Here is a 15,332-nt window from a genome sequence, read left to right on the forward strand (position 1 = left end):
AGCTGTCTTATGTATGTGTCCAGGTGTATGTGGGATGATACAAGGGCACAGATGGAAGCAAACTAAGCAGTTTGTTAAGGCTGTGGCTAAATCTGCACAATCTGTTCTGTTTGCTATATGCCAGCTCCCTCTTGCACTGCAGTGCCTCCAACTTGTTTTCTTCCTCCCCAAATATAACCAAGATCTTAAAAGTTAACATTGCAAATCAACTTTGTCATTTCATACAAATGTTTTAATACAGGACATTTGTTAAAAATTACTTTTTTATATTTATTTAGGGGACACAAGTGCCAATTTCTTTTTTCTTTTTCCATTTTTTTTTTTTTTTTTTTTTTTTTTTTTTTTTTTTTTTTTTTTTTTTTTTTTGAGATGGAGTCTCACTGTGTCACCCAGGTAGAGTGCTGTGGTGTGATCTCATCTCACTGCAACCTCTACCTTCTGGGTTCGAGGGATTCTCCTGTCTCAACTTGGGACTACAGGCTCACAACACCAAGCCTGGTTAATTTTTCTATTTTAAGTAGAGACAAAGTTTCACCATATTGGTCAGGCTGGTCTTGAACTCCTGACCTCAGGTGATCCACCCACGTCGGCCTCCCAAAGTGCTGCGATTACAGGCATGAGCCACTGCACTTGGCCACAACTGCCAGTTTCTTCCATGCATACATTGCATGGTGGTGATGTCTGGGCTTTTAGCATACCCAACACCCGAATAGTGAAATTTCTGCCCAATCATTTCTCACCCTTCACTCTCCTTCCACCTCTTACCTTTTGTGGATTCAGTGACTGTTATTTCACTCTATAAGTCAGTAAGTACCCATTATTTAGCACCTACTTATGAGATCAAACAGTATTGAACGTTCTCTTCCTGAGTTATTTCACTAAGGAAAATGGCTCCCAGTTTCATCCATGTTGCTGCAAAAGACATGATTTCTCTTTTTTTATGGCTGAGTATTTTGTGGCCTATGTGTACCATATTTTAATTTTTTAATTTTTAATTTTTGTGGGTAAACGTAGATGTTATATGTCTATAAGATATATGAAATATTTTGATACAGATATACTATGTGTAATAATCACATAGGGATAAATGGGGATTCATTATCTCAAGCATTTCTTCCTTGTGTTATAAACACTTCAATAAGTTATTTTTAAATGTAGAATTACATTATTTTTGATTATAGTCACCCTGCTGTGCTAGCAAATACTACATGTTATTGTTTCTATTTTTTTGTACACATCAATTATCCCCACTCTCCCACCCACTGGTAACCATCAGTGGATTATGGGCTGGGGGGTGCATATCATTCTCAGCCTCTGGCAAACACCATTCTACTCTCTATCTCCATGAGTTCAATTGTTTTAATTTTTAGCTACCACAAATAAGTGAGAACCTGCCAAATTTGTCTTTCTGTACCTGGCTTATTTTACATAATGTGATGCCTTCTGGTTCCATCCATGTTGCTGCAAATGACAAAATCTTATTCTTTTTTACACCTGAATAGTAGCTCATTTTTGTACGTGTACCACATTATTTATACTTTCATATACATTTATACTATATGAACACTTAGGTTGCTTTCATATCTTGACTACTGTTAATAGTGCTGCAATAAACATTGATTGCAGATATCTTTTTAATATGATGATTTATCTCCTTTTGGCTATATACCTAGAAGTAGGATTGCTGTAGCTAATGGTAGTTCTATTTTTAGTTATTTAAGAACTCTCCATACTGTTTTCCATAAAGGTACTAATTTACGTTTCCACCAGCAGTGTGTAAGTGTTCCCGTTTCTCTGCAGCCTCACCAACATCTGTTGCTTTTAGACATTTTAGTAATAGCCATTCTGACTCATGTAAGATGATATCTCATTGTGGTTTTCATTTGTATTTCTCTGATGATTAATGATGTTTAGGATCTTTTCATATGTTTACTGGCCACTGGCATATGTTGTTTTGGAAAATATCTATGTTATGTCCTTTGCCCACTTTTTAATGGGGTTACTTGTTTTCCTCTTGTTGAGTTGTTTGAGTTCCTTGTAAATTCTGGGTATCAGCCCTTTGTCATATGCATAGTTTGCAAATATTTTCTTCTGTAGTTTGTCTGGTTACTCTATTTCTTTTGCTATGCAGAAACTTTTTAGTTTAATCAAGTCTACTTCTGTTTTTGTTGTGTTTGATTTTGAGAATTTTGTCATAAATTCTTTGCCAATGTCTAGAAGAGTTTGTCCTAGGTTTTCTTTCTTCCAGAATTTTTATAGTTTCAGGTCTTAGGTTTACATCTTTAATCCATCTTGAGTTAATTTCTATATATAGTGAGAGGTCTAGTTCCAGTTTTATTCTTCTCCATACGGCTATTCAATTTTCCCAGCACCATTATTGAATAGGGAGGGTGTCATTTCCCCAGCGTACATTTTTGTTGGCTTTGTCAAAGATTGGTTGTTTGGATGGTTGATTGGATGTGACTTTGTTTCATAGCTCTTTATTCTGTTCCATAGCTCTTTATTCTGTTCCATCTATCTATGTCTATTTTTATACTAGTACCACGTTGTTTTGATTACTGTAGCCTCATAGTATCATTTGAAGTTGGATAATGTGAAGCCTCTGGCATTGTTCTCAACCCATTGATTGATCAGGAACGTGCTGTTCAATTTTCATATATTTATGTAGCTTCCAAAGTTCCTTTTCACATTGGTTTCTAGCTTTATTCCACTATGATCTGAGATAATTTGATTGTTTCAAATTGATATAATTTTGATTGCTGTAAATTTTTTATGACTCGTTTTGTGGCCTAACATGTTGTCTCTCTTGGAAATGTTCCATGTGCTGATGAAAAGGATGTATATTTTATAGTTGTTGGATAGAATGTTCTATAAGTCTGTGAATGTCCTTTGGTCTAAAGTAAGTTCAGTGTTTTTGGTAATTTTATTTCTTGGTGATCTGCCTAGTGCTGTGAGTAGGGTGTTAAAGTCCCTTCTATTAAAGTCCCCTACTGTCAAATCCTTTCTTTAGGTCTAGTAGCATTTGTTTTGGGTGCTCCTCAATTGGGTGCATATATATTTAGAATTGCTACATTCTCTTGCTGACAATTGTTATATCTTCTTGCTCTCAAATGATCGCTTTATCGTTATGTAATGACCTTCTTTGTCTTTTATTACATTTTTTGATTTAATGTCTATTTTAGCTGATCTAAATATATCTACATCTGCTTGTTTTTGGTTTCTGTTTGCATGGGATATCTTTTTTCACTCCTTTGCATTCAATGTATGTGTCTTTACAGGTGAGTGTCTTATAGGCAGCATATAGTTGGATAATATTTTTAATAAATTCTGCCAATCTGCATTTTTTAAGTGAGGAATTTAATCCATTTACATTCAAGGTTGATGTTGATATGTGAGGCTTCGTTCCTGTCATATTATTGATTATTTTCAAGCTGTTTTATAAATTGTTTCTTTATTTTTCTTTTTTTGTCATGATTTGATGACATTCTGTTGCATTGACATTTGATTCCTTTCTCTTCCTCCTTTGTGTGATTGTTTTTTATAAATACGCAAAGTGAGCTTTATATTTACATGTGTTTTTGTGATGGTGAATATTGAGCTTTCATTTCCATGCTTAAGACCACTTTGAGCATTTTCTGTTGTGTTGACATAGTGTTGACAAATTCACTCAGCATTTGCTTTTCTGGGAAGAACTTTCCTCTTCATTTATGAAGCTTATTCTGGCAGGATACAAAATTCTTGGCTGACAAATAACGTTTTAAGCATATAGAAAATACACAAAGTAATGTAATAAACCTGTCACCCAGCCTTCATAGTTACTTGTCATGTGCCATTTTTGTTTCATCTACATTTCAACCCACTCCTCACCCCTCCAAATGTATTATTATTTTAGGGTTTTTTTTTTGTGAGACAAAATGTATATACATTAAATGGTAGAACCTTAACTGTACCCTTTCGAGAAAACAGTACACCCGTATAAACTTCCTCTTTCTAAGAATAAAATTCCAGTCTGGGCAGGGTGGCTTATGCCTGCAATCCCAGCACTTTGAGAGGCTGAGGCAGGTGCATCACTTGAGGTCAGGAGTTTGAGACTAGCCTGGCCAACATGGTGAAATCCTGTCTACACTAAATATACAAAAATTAGCCTGGTCTGGTGGTGCATGCCTGTAATCCCAGCTACCCTGGAGGCTGAGGCAGGAGAATCTCTGGAACCCAGGAGACCAAGGCTGCAGTGAGCTGAGATCACACCACTGCACTCCAGCCTGGGTGACAGAGGGTGACTGTCTAAAAATAAATAATAAAATAAAATAAAATAAAAAATTCCCCACTTAACAGTTATTCATGTGCATGTGAATCACATGGGAATATTATGTGTCAGAGGTTGAAGGGGGACTAGGAAAAGTATTTTGATGGCAGGCTGGAGAACATCATGAGAGTAAACATTGGACCTGTTGACTATCATCTTGGCAATAAGTGTTGGGTCCTGGCCAAAGTGCTTGGATGCAACATGGGGCCAATCAATAAATCCATCCCCCATGCTTTTCCTGGCCCTGAGGTAATCAGCTACCCAGTTCACGTCTTGATGGGAAGCTCTGCCATGTGAAAGGATGACTCTCAGGTTTCTTGACAACTGGGTGACTTTTGAGAACAGATCTGGGACAGATCTATTCTTGGATTGTGGTCAGGCATCGGCCTACTTACATCATATGGAACAGGTGACATCCAAATACGTTAAGAACCTCTGACAATGAAGAGAAGAACACAAACTCAATTTTTACAGGATCTATGAAAACATGTTATGGTAAAAGAAATACAAATGGGTGTTTCTCCCATAAAGAGGCATCCAACCTCAGTGGGGGTCATAGGAAAATAAATTACACACAAAAAAATGTTTTGTGTGACTATCAGTTAGGAAAATTGAAGACTTCCTACTAATTTTTTCATGATAAGTAAAAACATACTAGCCAGGCATAGTGTCTCATTCCTGTAATCTCAGCACTTGGGAAGCTAAGGCATGAGGATCCCTCAATCCCAGGAGTTTGAGGCTGCAATGAGATAGGATCATGCACTCCAGCCTGGGTAACAGAGAGTGAGACCCCATTTCTAAATAAATAAATAAATGAGTGAATGAGTGAATGAACATACATACATACACATACACATACTGTTTTTAAACATGTTTATTGGGTGTATAAATGGCCTTTTAAGGCACAGTTAACAAATATATATTGAGTTGAAAAACACGTGTTCTTGCATGCAGGATTCTACCTTCTGGAATGCATCTGATAATACTACTTGAAAATGTGTGTAGAAATGCCCACGCTAGCATATTGGTAGTGGACATGTAAATAACAGCAAAACACAACAAAGGAAAAAGAAAAGTACATATATGTGAGCAATCCTTTTGGTTATCCTGGGTTTTTAAGATAATGTCCACTGAAGAAAAGCAAATCAAATGCAGAGCAACTGAGCAGGAAACCAGGGGGAAAAATACTCTCAGAGTCATAAGATTATCTCATTACACTTAAGTTTTGCTGATGCTTCAAGTTTCCTGGGTAAGTTGTGCCAAAGCACCTTTCTCTGAAAATTTTCTTGCTGCAGAACAAACCACGTTTAGTGTCCCCACCTGGGGGATGGGAAAAAGGGCACGGTCCTTATTTGTATTTTGGAGTGAAAGAAGCATTAAAGTTCTTGCAAAATTTACCAAGGATTCTCCTGGTCTAATTTCAGATAAAACTTCCAACTCCAGGTAGCCTCTGCGGTTTTTTTTTTAAATGTATAATTAAGATGTACTTTGATTTGGACTCTGTTGCTATTGGGCCTGTATATGCAGTTTCAAGATATCCCCATACACCTGCCTGTAATGTTCCTTCCGGAACAGAAGGGCTTCTGAGTTGAGGAACTTGGGAGTATACTGAGTTTCTCTATTCATGCCAGGGGATGGCTGTGGACAAAAAGTAAAGGAGGAGACGCTGGAATCCTGATGTCCAAAGATTCCAAAGTTCAAGGATTATTGTAACCCTTCAGATATCTCATTTTTGCTTTGTTCCTTCTGTCAGTCTTAGTAAAGGGTCCTAGAGTCAGAAGTTGCTGGGGCTTTCTCGGCTTCAGCTTCAGCTTCGTATTTAAGCCCATGGGGCTGGGGACAGGGTTTCACACAGCACTTCACTGGGCACCTCCTGATCCTGGCCATGCGTCCTAAAATCTGACAGTTCTTACACGTTCTCCGTGGGTTGAGGAGCAGGGAGGGCAGTGAGTCAGCATCAATCACAGGTGGCATTCAGAGGTTCTTGTGAGGATATATTTTTGGATTTGGGTATTGGTTTTTCAGGATAGGAGACAGACAAGTGGCCCATTAGGTGTCTGGAAATTCATAATGCAAAGTCATATCCACAACTTACTGTAAACAGAAACACAAAGAGAAAGAACTAAAGGATGCAAGGTTGATGATGATAATCCAGCTGAGTAGATCGTCTTAGATTATGGATGCCAAGCAGACTCTACAGAACACAGTGGGGCTCCCAGGGTGAGGGAGAGTGAGGTAGAGGGAAAGTTTTCCTCTTCAGCTGGACTTTTTCCTGCCTGAGGAATTCAGTTGATTGCATTAGCTTTACATGTGATCTAATCAGTCCAATGCAGTCACATTCGATCTAATAATCTCCCCCACTTTCAAGCTAGGAAAGGATATTTTGTTTGGTGTTTACTTCTTCTCTGCGTTATCACCTTACCACATATGTGTATATCTAATATAATGGACCATAATTTGATATTTGTCATTTCCAAGCATTTCAAAAGTTGTAACATCTGTGTGTACAATTTTAACACTATATATTATTTTCTTCATGTGCAAAATATATATACACATGTCAATATGTTGTCTGTCTTATTCTGCACCTTGAAAGCTGGGCAGGGTCTTAAATACTTCTAGGTGGGAATTGGGACACATATCAGTTAGGGATAAGTTCCTTATGTTCCTGTTCCTGTGCCCCCAGCTTTGAATTCTTGCTTATTAACACGATGATGGGGCTTTGCAAATCTCCCCTTATCTTTGTCTAGGTCCCCAGGGCATTGACGATGGAAAAATTTCTTATTGAGGCCATGATGAGTGGCAGGAGGGAGAAATCTCTTCAGCCAATAGGAGCGAATCATGCCCAGCTTAAGGGCTTAGAAAAGCCAGGTTCACAGGAACAACCTGGACCTCATTCTGGGTATGTGTGTGTGAGAGAGCACCTTTCACTGGAGCTTCACCATGGGATGGGGAACTGAAGACCAGACTGCCACTGCCCCTCCATCCAATGCCCCATTGACCCACCTTCTTTCCACCAGATCTCCTTTACACAAAGTGACTTGGATAAGGAGAAGAGACCATTAGAAGAAAAGATGCTCTCTTCTCATTCAAGTAAGGGCCACGCCCAGGCAAGGTAAGACCTTTGGCTGTTCCTTTGGAGGCTAACAGGAGGGATAGAATTAGGCATACTGACCTATGTCTTTGGCAGGGTTTCACTTTGAGATTAGAAATGGGAACCGACTTACAGTCATCAGAGGGATTTCAGAAATATGGCGTTGATCCCCTGGAACTCTGTGCTTCCCATTCACACTCCAAACTGGCTGAACAGCCTCAACTGAGAGAATGACCCACAAATATGGGTCAGGTATAGACTTTAGGGGTCTGTGCCCAGGGAGAGATGAGTCACATAAATTTTCTTTTGCACTGAGATCAGAGCCCAATTCAAATAAGGGAGAGAATTCCAAGGAAACTAAGCTCAAAGTCAGAAACAGCACTGCTAAATTATGTAAGATGTGATTCTTCCAAGGTGAGAAGAGATTGTGGATGGAAAAACACAGTCTCCTCTGGGAAGAGAACCGGGAGCTCTGGCATCCAGGGTCTTACAAATCTTGGACTCTGGAGAACAGAGAAGAGCCGAGTTTTGGTGGCAGCCTCAGCTCTGGTGTGTCCAGGATGGACTAGAGCTCTAAAGGTGTTCAGTTGGAGGCAGTCACTCAGACTTTCATTTATCCACAGAATCAGGGTCCAGCTCAGATGTGGGAATTCCAGGAAGAGAGAAATCCATTCCATGGACAGCTGCCAAGATAGAGCAGGTAGGATCTTGCTTTTTTGTTGCAAAGGTCAGATGAGCAGGTAATTTATACAGAGCTTGAGCAGTAAAGGGGTTTCTCAGTGGCTGTGAGGATTTTAGAGATCCTGACATCCAGAGAGCATTTGACCCAGGAGGGGCTTAGCCTCACTTCCTTAGGGAGGCAGAGGGGGCCAGGAAGGAGGAGAGATTAATGGGGCTCACCTGAAGGTGCATGGGGACCTTCTGGGAATAAGCATCCATGGGAGCCGTTCTGGTAAGTTACTCACATGCTTCCTCTTCAGGACACTGTCAAGGACATGAGCCAAAATTGTGAAAGGATTGCTTGATTCTGGAAAAGGAACCAAAGGCCTCTGACCCTGTACACATCAACAAAATGAGGAGACCCATGAGGCCTGCTGTGGCTCACCCCCAGAGGCCCACACTGGGCACAGCAAGAGGCCCAGATCTCAATCTCTAGGAGACCACCCACTGCCACTTCGGAAAAGCATGGTGACCTCTCTGCACACTCCGTCTGAAGCCATTTATCACAAAACAGCAGGTGTGGGACCAGCAGGTCTATTCTTTGCTGATCTGGGAACAGCTGTCTGAGCTCACCTGGTTCCAGAGACTTCTGTGCTGTTGTACAGACCTGTGCTGTGGCCACCCAGGTGGCCTCTGTCTTTCCCGCTGAGGGCTGGCTCATCCCAGCCTCGCTGCCTGTTCCCTAGGATCCAGCCCTGGATGGAGAAGCTCAGAGCTCCTAGGAAGAAAATGGGCCCACCCCTTCCCTGGACAGAAGATAAAGGAGCCTGTTGGTGGATCAAATGAGGCTTTACCTGGGGGCACCCAGACCCTATTCAACAGAGGACACAGCTGTAAAGTGAGAACAAAGACCTGCTATTTCTCAGGCAATTTTAGACACACTGTGTTAATACAGTACGTGACACAACGAGGGGCAGTCTTGGGAAAGGAGTTTGAACGGTATCCTCTAAGTGGAAACTGTTTCATTTAGGTCTAAAACTACTCACAAATTTTGTATTTCATGATAGACATTTGATGTTTTTGGATGTTTTATGACATTCACGCATTTCTTTGTAATCAGAAAATATTAGGGTATAATCATTCATATGTGTTTGTGTATTACAAAGTACAGCAAAATGAATGTATATGTAGATCCTCCCACTTTAAGTCAGAAAAGTCTATAGCTCTTTACTCTCCCATTCTGAGTCAATAAAGCACTGATATCTACTAAATTTTAACAGTATTCTCTCTGGAGAAATGTTGGTATTTTTCAATTTGATGAAACAATAAAATCGCCATGTCATTTTCTTTGCTCTAAAACTGTCGGAATGTATTAAGTGCTTATTGATTATATTTCTTTCTTCTTCAACCTGGATTATATTATTTGCCTAATTTTAATCTTCCATTTTATAGGTTTCAATTGAGCTTATTTTTAAAAAAATAGATTTATTAAAGTAGCATTAACTTTCAATAAGCTGCACATATTTAAAGTGTTCAACTTATTTAGTTTTGATGTATGTGTATACCTGGGGAATCATCGACGTAGGCAAGACAATGAACATATCAATTCCCCCAGACACTTTATCATGATTACCACCCATTTCGATTCTTCCTTTGCACTCCTTCCAACCCATCTCTAAGCAACCACTGCTTCTAGTAACAATAGATTGATTTTTACGTTCCAGAATTCTGTATAAACAGAATCACACAGCATAAGATCCATTCCCAGTGTAGCCTATATCAACAGTTCACTACCTTTCAGTGCAAAATTGGTGTCTGACAAGAGCCCTTTTCTCACAGATGGTACCTTCTAGGTGTGTCCTCACATGGCAGAAGGGGCAAGGGCAATCCCTTCAACATCCTTCATAAAGGGCACTAATTCCATTCATGAGGATGGTACCCTCCTGGCTTATTTATTTCCCCAAAGATCTCACACCTTATGGTATTACGTGGGGGATTAAGTTTCCACTTATGAATTTGGAGATTGAGGAGCACAAATATTCAGACCACAGCAGAGAGTTAATAAGAAATAAAAATTACAGTGGAGATGATATCATTAATACTTGGGGTTTGGGAATTTGATGTTCCTATCACAAAGGTTAAAACAACAACCCGTAACAAAATAAAGCTCCAATAGAAGGTAAATCTGTAGAGAAAAAAAAAATTCAGTTTTGATACGGTTAATGCTAATGGGTTGTACCAGGAATTTTGAGGTTTCTGAGGATAGGCGGGACCCCAAGTTTCCCTCCTATGACATTTTTCCTGAAGTTTCTCACACTCTTCCTCAAACTGAAAACGAATAAAAATATTTGTTTTATTATTTAAGAAAGTAAACATAAAGAAGGCCAGTTATGCACGATCCTCAAACAATGATTTGGTCAGTAGTGCTCCGTTGGGCAGGGGCACATAACTTCACACCCACAGAAGCATGATGTCCCATGACACAGGAGACGTCTCCCTGAGCTGGAGCCCTGCCTTCTACAGCTGACCAGAGGCTTCCGCAAGCATGCAGTGCTCTACAGCCCTGCCACAGAGGCTTAACCCTGAGAAAGTAACTGATTACCATGTGCCACAATGTGTGCTCTACAGAGATTCTGCCCTCTATTTTTTTTTTATTTTTAATTTTTTGGGGTACATAGTAGGTGAATATATTTATGAGTTACATGAGAGATTTTGATACAGGCGTGCAATGCATAATAATCACATCAGGGTAAATGAGGTATCCATCCCCTTAAGAATTTATCCTTCGTGTTATAAGCAATCCAATTATACTCTTTTAGTTATTTTAATGTACAATTAATTTTTTTTACTAGAGTCAGCCTGTTGTGCTATCAGATAAGATTAGGTCTTATTCATTCTATTTTTTGTACCCACTAACCCTCCCCACTTCCACCCCCATCCCTCCACTACTCTTCCCACCTTCTGGTAACCATCATTCTACTCTCTGTTCCCATGAGTTTGTTTTAATTTTTAGCTGCCACAAATAAGTGAGAAAATGTGGTTTGTCTTTCTGTGCCTGGCTTATTTCACTTCACCTAATGACCTCCAGTTCCATCCACTTTGTTGCAAGTGACAGGATCTCATTTTTTATGGCAGAATAGTATTCCATTGTGTATATATACCACACTTCTTTATCCATTTATCTGTTGATGGACACTTAGGTTGTTTCCAAATCTTGAGTATTGTGAATAGTGTTGCAAGCAACATGGCAGTGCAAATAGCCCTTCAATATACTGATTTCCTTTCTTTGGAATATATTCCTAAGAGTAGGGATGCTGGATCATAAAGTAGCTTCGTTTTTAGTTTTTTTGAATTCCTCCAAACTGTTCTGCATTGTGGTTTTACTAATTTGCATTTCCACTAACAGTATACAAGGATTCCCTTTTCTCCACATCCTCACCAAGAACCACGAGTCCAGCATGCCATGATGCCCTGTGCAGTAGATATGGGTTCAGGCTCAATCCACAGTTTGACTGTGTTTATTCTCTTCAGAGATGTGACCCTAGCCACAGATTTCTAATGAGTGACCTGACAGATTAGCAGCTAAGATTGTTTTCAGTTTGCAGCCCCATAGATGATGTCTTCATTCAAATAGTCTATAGCTTTCAATATGGAAGACCAAACAGCTAGAAAGTAGTCAATGACACAAAACCCTTGAGTTCTGACCACTGAGTGGAGTGGCCACTCCTGCTTCAGGTTCCACATGGCTGGCACTGAGGTTAAACACCCACAGCAGCCCAGTGGAACCATGAAGTGTCATTTCTCCTGATCCATTAGAAAACGAGGACTAGGCATTTAGTAACTACTCGGTGAATTGTGTGTTGGGGGTGGGGGGGTGGGGTCCCATACAGCCAACAGCATTGCTTTAGACAATGGAGGGGGGCAAAACATTCCCACCAAAGATAAACCCTAATTTTTTTAGAGTTGAAGTATTTCTGTTCCAGTCCAATTTCCTTCTAGATTATATTGTTTCTATTTACCAAGTGACATTCTGAGTTATTTTATTTATTTATTTTTATTGTACTTTAAGTTCTGGGGTACATGTACAGATCTTGCAGGATTGTTGCATAGGTACACACATGGCAATGTGGTTTGCTGCCTCCATCCCCATCACCTATGTCTGGTGTTACTCTCCATGTTATCCTTCCTAACTCCCTACCCCTCGCTGTCCCTTCCTTAGTCCCCCCCAACAGACCCCAGTGTGTGATGCTCCCCACCCTGTCTCCATGTATTCTCATTGTTCAACACCCGCCTATGAGTGAGAACATGTGGTGTATGATTTTCTGTTTTTGTGTCAGTTCGCTGAGAATGATGGTTTCCAGCTTCATCCATGTCCCTACAAAGGACATGAACTCATTGTTTTTTAGGGATGCATAGTATTCCATGGTGTATATGTGCCACATTTTTCCTGTCCAGTCTATCGTTGATGGGCATTTGGGTTGGTTCCAAGTCTTTGCTATTGTAAATGGTGCTGCAGTGAACATACATGTGCATATGTCTTTATAATAGAACGATTTATAGTTCTTTAGGTATATACCCAGTAATGGGATTGCTGGGTCAAATGGTATTTCTCTTTCTAGATCCTTGAGGAATTGCCACACTTCTTCCATAATGGTTGAACTAATTCACACTCCTACCAACAGTGTAAAAGTGTTCGTATTTCTCCACATCCTCTCCAGCATCTGTTGTCTCCAGATTTTTTAATGATCACCATACTAACTGGTGTGAGATGGTATCTCAATGTGGTTTTGATTTGCATTTCTCTAATGATCAGTGATGATGAGCATTTTTTCATATGTTTGTTGGCCTCATATATGTCTTCTTTTGAAAAGTGTCTGTTCGTATCCTTCACCTACTTTTGAATGTGTTTGTTTGTTTTTTTCTCGTAAACCTTTTTTAGTTCTATGTAGATTCTGGATATAAGTCCTTTGTCAGATGGGTAGATTGCAAAAATTTTTTCACATTCTGTTGGTTGCCGGTTCACTCTAATGATTGTTTCTTTTGCTATGCAGAAGCTCTGGAGTTTAATTAGATCCCATTTGTCTATTTTGGCTTTTGTTGCCAATGCTTTTGGTGTTTTCGTCATGAAGTCCTTGCCTATGCCTATGTCCTGAGTGGTTTTGCCTAGGTTTTCTTCTAGGGTTTTTATGGTGTTAGGTCTTATGTTGAAGTCTTTAATCCATCTGGAGTTAATTTTAGTGTAAGGTGTCAGGAAGTGGTCCAGTTTCTGCTTTCTGCACATGGCTAGCCAGTTTTCCCAGCACCATTTATTAAACAGGGAATCCTCTCCTCATTGCTTGTTTTTGTCAAGTTTGTCAAAGATCAGATGGTTATAGATGTGTGGCATTGCCTCTGAGGCCTCTCTTCTTTCTGTTCCATTGGTCTATATCTGTTTTGGTACCAGTACCATGCTGTTTTGATTACTGTAGCCTTGTTGTATAGTTTGAAGTCAGGTAACATGATGCCTCCAGCTTTGTTCTTTTTGCTTAGAATTGACTTGGCTATGCAGACTCTCTTTTGGTTCCATATGAAGTTTAAGGTGTTTTTTTCCAGTTCTTTGAAGAAGGTCATTGGTAGCTTGATGGGGATAGCATTGAATCTATAAACTACTTTGGGCACTGTGGCCATTATCATGATATTGATTCTTCCTAATCATAAGCATGGAATGTTTCTCCATCTGTTTGTGTCCTCTCTTATTTCATTGAGCAGTGATTTGTAGTTCTCCTTGAAGAGATCCTTTACATCCTTTGTTAGTTGTATTCCTAGGTATTTTGTTCTCTTTGTAGCAATTGTGAATGGCAGTTCGTTCTTGATTTGGCTCTCTTTAAGTCTGTTATTGGTGTATAGAAATGCTTGTGATTTTTGCGCATTGATTTTGTATCCTGAGACTTTGTTGAAGTTGCTTATCAGTTTCATGAGATTTTGGGCTGAGACGATGGGGTCTTCTAAATATACAATCATGTTGTCTGCAAACAGAGACAATTTGACTTCCTCCTTTCCTAAGTGAATACCTTTTTTTTTTTTTCTTGACTGATTGTTCTGGCTAGAACTTCCAAACTATATTGAATAAGAGTAGTGTGAGAGGGCATCCTTGTCTAGTGCCAGATTTCAAAGAGAATGCTTCCAGTTTTTGCCTATTCAGTGTCATATTGGCTGTGGGTTTGTCATAGATAGCTTTATTATTTTGAGATACATTCCATTGATATCTAGTTTATTCAGAGTTTTTAGCATAAGGGCTGTGAATTTTGTCGAAGGCCTTCTCTGCATCTGTTGAGATAGTCATGTGGTTTTTGTTTTTGGTTCTGTTTATGTGGTGAATTACATTTATAAACTTGCATATGTTGAACCAGCCTTGCATCCCTGGGATGAAGCCTACTTGATCATGATGAATAAGCTTTTTGATGTGCTGTTGTAATCGGTTTACCAGTATTTTATTGAAGATTTTTGCATCTGTTTTCATCACAGATATTGGCCTGAAGTTTTCTTGTTGAGTCTCTGATGTTTTGGTATCAGGATGATGTTGGTCTCATAAAATGATTTGGGAAGGATTCCCCCTTTTTGGGTTGTTTGGAATAGTTTCAGAAGGAGTGGTACCAGCTCCTCTTTGTATGTCTGGTAGAATTCGGCTGTGAATCCAACTAGACCTGGGCTTTTTTTGGATGGTAGGCTATTAATTGCGGCCTCAACTTCAGCCCTTGTTATTGGTCTTTTCAGGGTTTTGACTTCTTCCTGGTTTAGGCTTGGGAGGGTGCAAGTGTCCAGGAATTTATCCATTTCTTCCAGGCTTACTGGTTTATGTGCATAGAATTGTTTGTAGTAATCTCTGATGGTGGTTTGTATTTCTGTGGGATCTGTGGTGGTATCCCCTTTATTGTTTTTTATTGCACCTATTTGATTATTCTCTCTTTTCTTTTTTATTAATCTGGCTTGTGGTTTATTTTGTTGATCTTTTCAAAAAACCAGCTCCTGGATTTATTGATTTTTTGAAGGTTTTTTTTTATGTCTCTATCTCCTTCAGTTCTGCTCTGATCTTAGTTATTTCTCATCTTTTGCTACCTTTTCAGTTTTTTTGATCTTGCTCCTCTACCTCTTTCAATTTTGAAAATAGTGTGTCGATTTTAGATCTTTCCTTGCTTCTCATGTGGGAATTTATTGCTATAAATTTTTCTCTAGACACTGTTTTAAAGGTGTCCCAAAGATTCTGGTAAATTGTGTCTTCGTTCTGGTTGGTTT

At 39.4% G+C, this 15,332-nt stretch overlaps 1 protein-coding gene across 1 annotated transcript; it reads left to right on the forward strand.

Moving 5' to 3' along the window:
• Positions 1-4,385: 4,385 nt before the first annotated feature.
• Positions 4,386-9,583, forward strand: LOC108297371 (protein FRG2). Its single transcript, XM_037735386.1, has 4 exons — positions 4,386-4,715; positions 7,327-7,421; positions 8,024-8,100; positions 8,381-9,583. Exons 1-4 carry the CDS (start codon positions 4,608-4,610, stop codon positions 8,410-8,412), a joined length of 312 nt encoding a protein of 103 aa, XP_037591314.1. The 5' UTR covers positions 4,386-4,607; the 3' UTR covers positions 8,413-9,583.
• The last annotated feature ends 5,749 nt before the right edge of the window (positions 9,584-15,332 follow it).

This window comes from Cebus imitator, unplaced genomic scaffold (assembly GCF_001604975.1).
Source record: "Cebus imitator isolate Cc_AM_T3 unplaced genomic scaffold, Cebus_imitator-1.0 Scaffold794, whole genome shotgun sequence".
Lineage (NCBI taxonomy): Eukaryota > Metazoa > Chordata > Mammalia > Primates > Cebidae > Cebus > Cebus imitator.